The sequence below is a fragment of the Ctenocephalides felis genome, unplaced genomic scaffold (assembly GCF_003426905.1).
Source record: "Ctenocephalides felis isolate EL2017-DRISC unplaced genomic scaffold, ASM342690v1 CF-g0.4_SCAFFOLD_01886, whole genome shotgun sequence".
NCBI classification, from domain to species: domain Eukaryota; kingdom Metazoa; phylum Arthropoda; class Insecta; order Siphonaptera; family Pulicidae; genus Ctenocephalides; species Ctenocephalides felis.
The window spans coordinates 109,489,215-109,500,537 of record NW_020538040.1 but is presented as its reverse complement, the minus strand read 5'-3'; the positions used below and the strand labels follow the sequence as shown (position 1 = coordinate 109,500,537).

At 30.7% G+C, this 11,323-nt stretch overlaps 1 protein-coding gene across 1 annotated transcript in view; it reads right to left on the bottom strand.

The window, feature by feature from the left end:
- LOC113375681 (T-cell leukemia homeobox protein 3) overlaps nt 1–2,800 on the bottom strand; it is a 168,697-nt gene extending 165,897 nt beyond the window's left edge. Inside the window, exon 1 of the mRNA XM_026615617.1 lies at nt 2,101–2,800. Coding sequence (XP_026471402.1) covers nt 2,101–2,800 — 700 coding nt within the window. The remainder of the gene's footprint in view (nt 1–2,100) is intronic.
- Nucleotides 2,801–11,323: the final 8,523 nt, after the last annotated feature.

Below are 11,323 nucleotides of genomic sequence, written 5' to 3'. Positions count from 1 at the left end.
ACGGATCAACCGATTTGAATAATTCAAAAAGCATTCAATTCGTATTGATAAGGAGACGTGCTGATTAGTTTTTGGCGAAGGCAGGTCAAGCCGTTCCGAAGATACGGGGCAAAAAGTTCCGAAAACGGTAACTCAGTTTTTAAGAGAACGGAGCGTCCGATTTGAATAAATCAAAAAACATTTGACTTGTATTGACAAGATGAAGAATCGATAACATTTTCATGAAGGTAGGTCTAGCGGTTTCGGAGATATGGAAGAAAAAGTAAAAAAATGAGTCATTTGGCGGTCAAAAATGATCATTAGACATATGCACATCAAATTATCAGATATTTTATAGAGATTTTAACAATAAGTATACAATTTGTTAACATTTCTATGGGTTCCGTACCAATGCTTATGCGTTAGACAGCGACGCGGCGCTTACGCGCTTTATATTTTGTCCCTATGCAGTTAAAGCAGTACGATTGCTTTGAAAAAAAGTTCAGATGTTCTACAATATGTCAAAATAAAGAAAAAAAAATTTTTTTTCAAAAAAAAAAATATTAAAAAAAAAAATGTTTTTTTAAAAAAAATTTTTTTTTTCAAAAAAAAGTTATTTATTGTCCAATTTACATAGTATAGTAAATATAGTTTCTCAAAAATCTTATTCTTTCAAAGTAATTTTTTTTCAAAAATGTTAATTGTTTTTAAAAAAATAATAATTTTTGGTACGGGAAGTTCCAGCAATTTGCCTTAAGGCACGATGCCTTAATTGCCTTAAGACAGAATTCCACTTACAGCTAGTTAAATTTTACATCTTTCAGTGTTTGCATGCGTTTTTCAATGCGTTCAAAGCTCTTTTGACTTTCCGTGCTTACTCTACTTAAAAAACAACTAGCGACTAATTCCTTGTTTTTAAAACTTACAATCAGTGCGGCGCATCAAATTTTAATAAAATCAAGTTAATTCAATATAATTATTAATAAAAAAGAATAGGTCTAAAACAATCTGATCATATAATTATTAATAGTTCAACAATAAATATAAAATAGAGTCTTGCTATGTGTGTTTATATAAGACCCTTCCAATGCATTAAAACAAATACTAGAACGTATAAGCAATGATCATTATTTAACTTCAATATTCAGTAAAAACTAAGTACAAAATTAGAAGAGAAGTAGATAACGAGCATAGTTCTTCACATCTAGAATTGAAATACAAATATGATACAACTATGAAGCATATGTCGCATGTTGGAATTGATAATATAATTTACACATATATTTTCTTTCTCTCTCACACACACATACACACACACATTTATATATATATATATATATATATATATATATATAAAAAACTAGCTAAGCCGGCAAACGTTGTTTTGCCATCAAAAATATTTTGCCGCTTTGCAGAAGTTCTTATAATATACTTGATATATTAATAATAATATTATATTTTTATTACACAAATTTCTTTACATTTCGATAAAATATGAATTGTATATTTGCTGTCTTATTAATAATTTATAATTAGGAATTATATGAAATTAAATTAATTAAATGATTGAGTTAAAACTTAATTCTAACCGTCGGATAGATATACTGACAAGTGCCGCCGCCGCTTGAATATTTTTAGAAGGTAATGCGATAGAGATGTAAATTTTATGCCTGTTCAAATCAATATAATATATTTATAGAAGTTTAAATATCTTTTAAATTGATTTTTGATGGGCATTATCTTAATCATAGACAATATTACGCAAATAAACGCGTTGTAAAGTGATGATTATATATTAGTATAACAATAGATATTGACAATAAAATTCCAAGTAAAAGCTTCAATTGTAAGATTCCATAATATTTAAATATATTTAAGATAAATTAATTGATTGACAAAATTCAATATATTTGAAATAAAAATATTTAACTCGTTCGCTGAATATTTTGGTATCAAACTGTTCTCAAATATGAATATATTATAAATGAGTACAGATTTCGGCTAATATAAGTATTAGTATGTATATTTCGTTGATTGATCGTTGAATGTCACAAATTCACGTATAAGAAAAATTAATATAAATCTAAAAGTAAGAAATCCGATAGGTATATAGGTCCTCACCTGCTAATCTGTCCTTTACCGCTTGATGCGCTAATGCTGCGGCAGGATGCAATGCTCCCAAAGCTCCCCAACCAGCCAACGGTGCGCTTAATGGACCCATACTTCGATGAGCTGGAACCCTCAAAACGCCAGCGCCAGCTCCAGCACCAGCTCCAGCTTGCGCCGAGCCATATACCATCCCCGCAAGTCCGCCGCTGGCGTATAATCCAGCGAGATAGCCGCCGGGTAATGCTGCTGCTGCGGATGTTTGCGCTGCAATTTGCGATTGTTGCTGGTGATCCGGCGATGGGCCAGACGTTGGTATAGAAGCAGCATGCGGACTGCTCGCCGCACTACCGTCATTGCGGTGATGATTGTTTGGGGCTAATAATCTCGATATGCTAAACGTTAACGCTTCACCTGTATTGTTTCGCAACAGCGAAGCAGTGGACGCATGGTGGCTGCTCACAGCAGCACAACTGCCCGCTGAATCCTCGCTCTGACGATCGCTGTCAGATTGCATTAGACGCTGTGCATGGTGATGATTGAGGTGGTGAGATTGTGATATGTTACTCGCATTACTGTGCTGGCTGTCGCTGTCATCGACGTTGATATCGCCGACTTCATCTTCGCTGACGTCGCCGGCTACGCTCTGTTGGGGCGACATGCCGTCCGTCGACATACCGACACCGATACCGTTCAAGCTGGTGCTTATCAACATTGCAAAGAGTGATTATTTATAAAATAACATAAACGCATTGTCAGCCAATCCGCGTTTCGCACAAAAACGCGTTTAAAAAGTCTATAAAAAGTTATATTGTTAAAAAAACACTATTCACAGTATGCGTGAATGATCAAACTAAAATAACATGACAATACGTGTAACAAAAATATGTCATTAAAACACTGTAAAATACTGTTTCGGCTAACAAAGGCTTTGTTGACTTTTATGAAAATTAGTTTGTAAGCTATCACTTTGCGACAATATATAAATTGCAGATGAACTAAGCGATTTGACGCACGTCCGACTACCTCGCCGGCATTGGTGAAACTAAATAGCATTTACTTTCTACCCTCCGCAAACCGAAGCGAATCGACACACTCTCGGAACTCCGCCCACCATCGGGCAATCATTTCAAACGAATGGCGCGCGGTACGAAAACGCTGATAGGCCCCGCCTATACTTAAGCCAACCATTGGCCGAGCGTAATAATCCCGAATAAATTGATTGGAACGCTCCGCGAAGTGTACCCGTCGCATATTTTTATCCTCTATTTGTTTTTAGGTTATTTCTGTTCGTATTGTCTCGAATCCGCGCGGATGAACTGCTCCCGCCGCCCTACGCTCGTACTTTTTAGCCGACGCTTTGTTTGCCGTACCTTTGCGGGGGACATTTTCGAACGATGCTCTGAACTAACTTCGAGGAGCAAAGGGGGATGGTTTCATGAAGTGTAATTGTAAATGTCATGCTCGGATTTCTGACATGCGACACGAGCGCTTACCTTGCACGCGCGTTGAGTTCTTCTGAATATGTTTTATTTATTTTACACAAATAATTACTTAGAACGAATCAGTGTTTCTCAATAATAAACTTATGAGAAACCATAAATATAATCGATATAATATATAGGATAGGGCGGGACACAAAGTTTAAATTTGACTTTGAGCAAATATAAATTATATTGTGAAAACCAAATCAAATATATCATAACAAATAACGTATAACAAAGAAACAAATATCTGAATATGCTCAGTAAAATTCACAGCTAATTCATCATTGTAGAAATGTGTTATTTTGCAGTTTTTCAAAAATTTGTCAACTGGTCTTTTTTACCCCATAGTCGGGGTAATATGGCATGCGTAGGGGGCAAACAGGTCCAATGTTTTATATTTAATTCTAGAAGTATTTTACGAAATAATAGTGACATTATTCGTGAAATATAAACTTCATGAGTACGTTTTGTATAGGGATAACATTGTAACATTGATCTGTTATTACGTCAGATCTATTTGTGAGCAGAGCAGAAATAACAACTTATTAATTTATGTCTTGTAAAATTGTGTTTTTAACTTGATTTACTTTTTTATTTACCTACTCTTTTTAAATGTTTATGCTTTTGCCAGGGTAAAGATTCTTTTGGTTCTTTATCCAACCCACAAGTAAGCTATTTTAGAGATTATTTGAAAGAAAACTAAACGTTAATTAAAATTGAGAATACATTTTATAAATCAAATAAATAACGTATACCTAAATATTAGTCCACGAGCCAGTGAACTCTTTGACTAACCGGTTTTCACAGAGCTAGAAATTTTTTTTATGATATTTTATTATCGACCCATTAAGAAAGTACCATTCTGACAGTAATTCCGCGATTGCATCATCATCCCTTCAATTTGTAAAAATGTCAAAAAAATTTTTTTTCATAACTTGCTCCCACAAGGCTGAAATATGGTGAGTGTTTTTATAACTGTTCAGAAAGCATATGCTAATAGCCAGCCCATTCTGACGATTGCAAGGGCCTGCCAGTACATAATAATCACGACGCGCAGGGGTGTGGGCGCATTGCCATACATTCTTTGAAGATTTTTTGAAAACATCCGATACACCAAACTTCAACTTTGTATCTCACCTTATGGCCGAGATATCATTGAAAATATGCCAAAGTGGCCCCTTTTTCAAACTCAATTTTTGGCGTAACCATAAAAGATATTGAAAAAAACATTACGTGATTCTACTTAAATTGGCTTAGACCACATAATGTATATTAATATATGTTAATCCTAATGTATATTAATATATATGAATAATCCTTTATTATTAGCTAAAAAAGATAAAATAATGTTTCAATTAATGCTTTCGGACAGAGCGTTTTATTTAATTACTTTATCATTAGCGTTATTGGAAAGCCTATTATTTTTTCTTCTAGTGCTGCAAATATTTTTCAAATCCAATTTGTGAAACACATTGAAAAATTGAACAAACCAGAACCAGTATACCGCGAACCAGTATTCCTCGAACATTTCGTTACGGTACGGGAAGTTACAGCAATTTGCCTTAAGGCACGATGTTATACACAACTAGTTTAGATTTTTATTTACAAGTATATATGTAAACATTCCATAGCGTGATCGGGTTATTTATATGCATCTGGTTATTTATGTGATAAATTTAAATCAGATTTTCAAATAAAAATTATTCGAATAAAAAACTAATGCAAATCAACAAATAGAAATGCAAATATTTAAAACATTGTACTCTATTTATTGATATTATAACTGTTTATTTCAATAAACATATTAATTTTATTCAGTTTAAGATCATTCGAATGTCGCTTCCTAAAGTCGACGCTCATACAACATAACAGCATCCCAATTTTTTTTCACGCAAGAATCTCACTCACTCAAAAAAAGAAAAGTTGCAGATACGTTGTTCAGCTTTCTATAATAATATTGTTGTGTTGAAGAGATAAGTTCGGAAAGGTTACACGTAGTATTTGAAGTATCGAGGCAAAAGATATTGAGCACTTTAAAAAGTATCTAATCAAAATATCGATGCCAAAAAAATATCGTAGCGAAAGTATCGATAGTACTCTATCGAATTTTGAGTACTTTTCATAAAAATCAAACATAAGTGCAACAAAGATCTAAAACTCATTAAATATCATATCACAATATTAGAATGAATTCTATTGCTTGTATCTGATGTATTAAATTAGAATCATTTTCAATATTGTAAATTGATTTCAATATTGTAAAATTCTATAATTTTTCAAAAAAAAGAAGAAAAGTTATAATAGTTGAGTATTTTTGATTAAAACAATATAATAGTCTGATACTATATTCAAAAAGCAATACTTTTTAAGTATTTTTAAGCACAATAATATTTTTAATATTTTTAAGTAAAATAATATTTTATAATTGTTGAATATTTTTATATGAATAATTTTAGCAACTTTAAAAAACCGTTTTTTTTAATTTTTTTATTTTTTTTAATTTTTTTTTCTTTTTTTTATTTTATTTTTTTTATTTTTTTTTATTTTTTTTATTCATTTTTTTTCTTTTTTTTCTTTTTTTTTATTTTTTTTTTTTTTTTTTTTTTTTTTTTTTCTTTTTTTCCTTTCGGAGCGATGGGATTTAAAGTTTAAATGGTTCCGAGAAACTCAAACCCATATGTTTGCATGTTGAAATTCAAAAATTTCAAAACATGGGTATTTTGCGTTAAAAAAGAATCGAAATATAATTATTTCAAATAATAATATTCATCAATTTCTATATATTAGTATTTTGCGTAAAAAAAATCGAAATATTATTATTTCAAATATTATTATGCATCAATTTCTATGTATAGTATTTTGCGTAAAAAAGAATCGAAATATAATTATTTCAAATAATAATATTCATCAATTTTTATGTATTAGTATTTTGCGTAAAAAAGAATCGAAATATAATTATTTCAAATAATAATATTCATCAATTTCTATATATTAGTATTTTGCGTAAAAAAGATTCGAAATATAATTATTTCAAATAATAATATTCATCAATTTCTATGTATTAGTATTTTGCGTAAAAAAGAATCAAAATATAGTAAACGCAAAATACTAATATATTGAAATTGATGAGTATTATTATTCGAAATAATCATACTTTATTTGTTGAATATGTTTTTATAAAACATTTAAGGTACCTACTTTAAAATCCGTTTCATTTTACATAAGAGTATTAAATAAACATCTTTATTTATTAGTGTGCTCATATTCATTTTGGGTTTGTGAGACTGATGACCCTGAGGGATCGTTTTTGGACAATTCTTTGAACAGTTACGACCTCCTAGAGAGACTATTGTATTGCATTTGCAATGATTGGTGTTCATAGTTGGTCGATGAGTGGTGTTCATAGATTACGCTGTCGATTCTTTTTGAGTACTATCGACGAAAAGAATCGATATTGGAAAATAGATCGAGCTAAAAAATCGATAGCAAAAGTACTCACTATCGACCGCAAAGTATCGATATTTACTCAGTACTCGATATTTTGTTCTAACACTAGTTACACGTACCTATAATTCCTACATCTCAGCTATACACAAATGGATTAGATACACGATAGCGTGCAATATGCATAAATTGTATGAAGATGCTGCATTATTATCATTCATCCTTCTCTGCAACTATTCAACTTAATTTTTGAATAGAATAGGGCTGGGGTACAAAGGTCTAATTTGACTTTGAGTAGGTAATTATATTGCTCTTGTAAACCAAATAACACATATCAAACAAACACACACACACATACACACATACATAATTTTTTTCTAAGGTATGCCAAAATGTTCCAACATTTTGGCATACATTTGAGAAACATTTTGCAATTACTATAACTTACCCTACGGGAAGTTATACACTAGTGCCGCATAAGGCATTGTGCCTTAAGGCAAATGTTGGAATGTTCGCCGTTCCGTAATGAAATAATACAAAAATATTAATTTTTTTTGTTATAATTTATTTTTGTTAATTGAGACTAAAAATATTAAATGTTTTCAAATATATTATTATATTTATTTAGTTATTTATTCATAAGCAAGCCGTAATCAATAATAATAAATATTATTTCAGGCTTTTGTAAAGCTTATTCATATTTAATACTTAAAGGAAAGAAATTTTATAATATTTATAGTAGCTGCACGATTCTCGCTTTTGAAAAAAGAGCTAAAAAAAAGCATTCGAACATTAATTACAATGTTCATCATCAATGTAATAATACCAAAGTCTATTAGACTACCAGTCAAGAACATGGTAGAAAGTTATACTGATTTAAAACCGTAAAAATTGAATTAATAAAATAGCAATGAGAAACTTGTTGGTATTGGTATTTTGCCTTGAGGCCAGTTACATGAACTTTTCGATATATGTAAATACGACTCAATCAACAGAAAATAAATTATTTTATGAGTGATTCAAAGTATTCCGAGTGGATTTATTACACATCGGAGTATTTTCTAAAAGCAATTTTTCTCAAATCAATAATTTTCATAACATATTCGTAGGACTGATAAGCTGATTGACCTAAAAAAGTAACTTTTGTGAAATTATTATAGCTTTTTTTATAGTTTTAACAATTTATTGCATTATATAGAAAAAAGTAAATAAAACACTTCAAAATTTTAAATATAATATAATATATAATAATAATAATATAAAATAATATAACAATATTACAAAAAAAAAATATTATGATAACCATTGTCCTGAATGACAACAAGCAGGAATATTCATATCGAAAGTTCACAAATGAATTTAATCTGGTTTTTCCAAAGCCGAAAATTCTGAAATTAACCGTTAACACTCTAGTTTGCAAAATAAAAATCTATCTAATAATATATATTTTTTTATTTCAAATATGTAACAATAGGAATATGAGAATGATTTGTTTTATATATAATAAATCCTCGAAATAATTACAGTAAGAGCGGCAAGGTGATGTATTATTATTTAATGAGAAATATTTTACGTACAACAAAAAATTTAATATTGAATATATAAAGTTTACCTCATTTTATCCATATAAATAAAAATTAAATAATTCATTATTTTGCCCTTCATAATAATTATAACATTAAACTTTTTTCGAGTTTTTCGTTTTTCATTTACATCTCAAAAATATGGGTTATTCTATTGGAAAATAATTTCACTGCTCGAATCGGCATTGCGCGGCCCTTTCTTGTTATGGGCATTATTGTAATGTAGACGTATATTCCAAGATTAAGGCCAAGCTTCAGGTTAAAATTAGGCGCTAATATAATGTAAAACGTGAATAATTTGTTATTCAACTGCTATCGAACTACGTTTGAACAATATTTCGAGCTATTTATTAGCGACAAAATTCATTCCGTATTCATCCGCTGCAAATGTACAACATTAATGTTAAACTAGCTGTAAGTGGAATTCTGTCTTAAGGCAATTAAGGCATCGTGCCTTAAGGCAAATTGCTGGAACTTCCCGGTCCAAAAATTATTTTTTTAAAAACGATTAACATTTTTGAAAAAATTTTACTTCGAAAAAATTAGAGAGAAACTATAGTTTTGACAAAAAATTTTTGAAAAAAAAAATGTTTTTTTCATTTTGACATACTTTGGAAATTCTGAACTGTTTTTCAAAGCAATCGTACTGCTTTATCCGCATAGAAACAAAATGTCAAAGCGCGTAAGCGCCGCGCCGCCGTCTAACGGATAAGCATTGGTACGGAACCCTAAAAAATGTAAAAAAAAATTATACTTATTGTTAAAATCTTTATAAAATATCTGATAATTTGATGTGCATATGTCTAATGATCATTTTTGACCGCCAAATGGCATTTTTTTTTTACTTTTATCATTAGATCTCCGAAACCGCTAGACCTGCCTTCATGAAAATTTGATCAATTCTTCATCTTGTCAATACAAGTAAAATGTTTTTTGAATTATTAAAATCGGACGCTCCGTTCTCCTAAAAACTGAGTTACCGTTTTCGGCACTTTTTGCCCCGTATCTTTGGAACGGCTGGACCTGCCTTCGCCAAAAACTAATCAGCACGTCTCCTTATCAATACGAATCGAATGCTTTTTGAATTATTCAAATCGGTTGATCCGTGTTCCCGAAATCGTCGACGAAAATTTGTATCCGCACATACATACACACACGCACATACATACATACATACATACACATACACACACACACACACATACATCCATTTTTTCTAAGGTATGCCAAAATGTTCAGAAACCTCTGAAACGTAAAGATATATAAACATTTTCATTTTCGATTTTTTTGCGATTACCTTGCCCTACGGGAAGTTAATAAAAAGCTTTAATATAATTTTTATATAAAAAATCAACGTTTAAATCAAATGAAAGCAAAACTAGCTGTAAGTGGAATTCTGTCTTAAGGCAATTAAGGCATCGTGCCTCAAGGCAAATTGCTGGAACTTCCCGTACCAAAAATTATTATTTTTTTGAAAAAAATTTACTTCGAAAAAATAAGATTTTTGACAAACAATTAGACAAAAAATTACTTTTTTTGAAAAAGAAAAAATTTTTTTTAATTTTTTTTTTTTAATTTTTTTTTTTTGAAAAAAAATGTTTTCTTTATTTTGACATATTTTGAAAGATCTAAACTTTTTTTCAAAGCAATCGTACTGCTTTAACTGCATAAAGACGAAATATCAAACCGCGTAAGCGCCGCGTCGACGTCTAACGCGTAAACATTGGTACGGAACCCATAGGAATGTAAGCCAAAATTATACTTATTGTTAAAATCTTTATAAAATATCTCATAATTTGATGTGCATATGTCTAATGATCATTTTTGACCGCCAAATGGCATTTTTTTTTACTTTTTTCATTAGATCTCCGAGACCGCTGGACCTGCCTTTATGAAAATTTGATCGGTTCTTCACCTTATCAATACAAGTAAAATGTTTTTTGAATTATTAAAATCGGACGCTCCGTTCTCTTAAAAACTGAGTTACCGTTTTCGGCACTTTTTGCCCCGTATCTTCGAAACGGCTAGACCTGACTTCGCCAAAAACTAATCAGCACGTCTCCTTATCAATACGAATCGAATGTTTTTTGAATTATTCAAATCGGTTGATCCGTGTTCCCGAAATCGTCGACGAAAATTTGTATCCGCACATACATACACACACGTACATACATACATACATACATACATACATACATACATACATACATACATACATACATACATACATACATACACACACACACACACACACACATACATCCATTTTTTCTAAGGTATGCCAAAATATTCAGAAACCTCTGAAACGTAAAGATATATAAAAATTTTCATTTTCGATTTTTTTGCGATTACTATAACTTACCCTACGGGAAGTTAATAAAATTTGCAATTAAAGTCGATTTTATCTCATTACACCTTTGAAATATACATACTTTTTTCTCTAATGTTCAAGTATGTAAAGTAAAGAAAAATGAATGAAATTTTGTTCGATTGCCTGGGACACCAAAAAATTTTACAACTGGACATTTCTTGGTCATTTTATCATAAATTGCTCGGTTGTCTGGTTGCCTAGTAGGTGGGTACCTTTATGGTTCCCATCCACTAGGCAACCAGGAATCTGAGGAATTTATGACAAAATGACCAATAAATGTCGTGATGTAAAATTTCTGGGTGTCGAAGGAAATCGAACGAAATTTCATTCATTTTTCTTGAAGATCGGAAAAA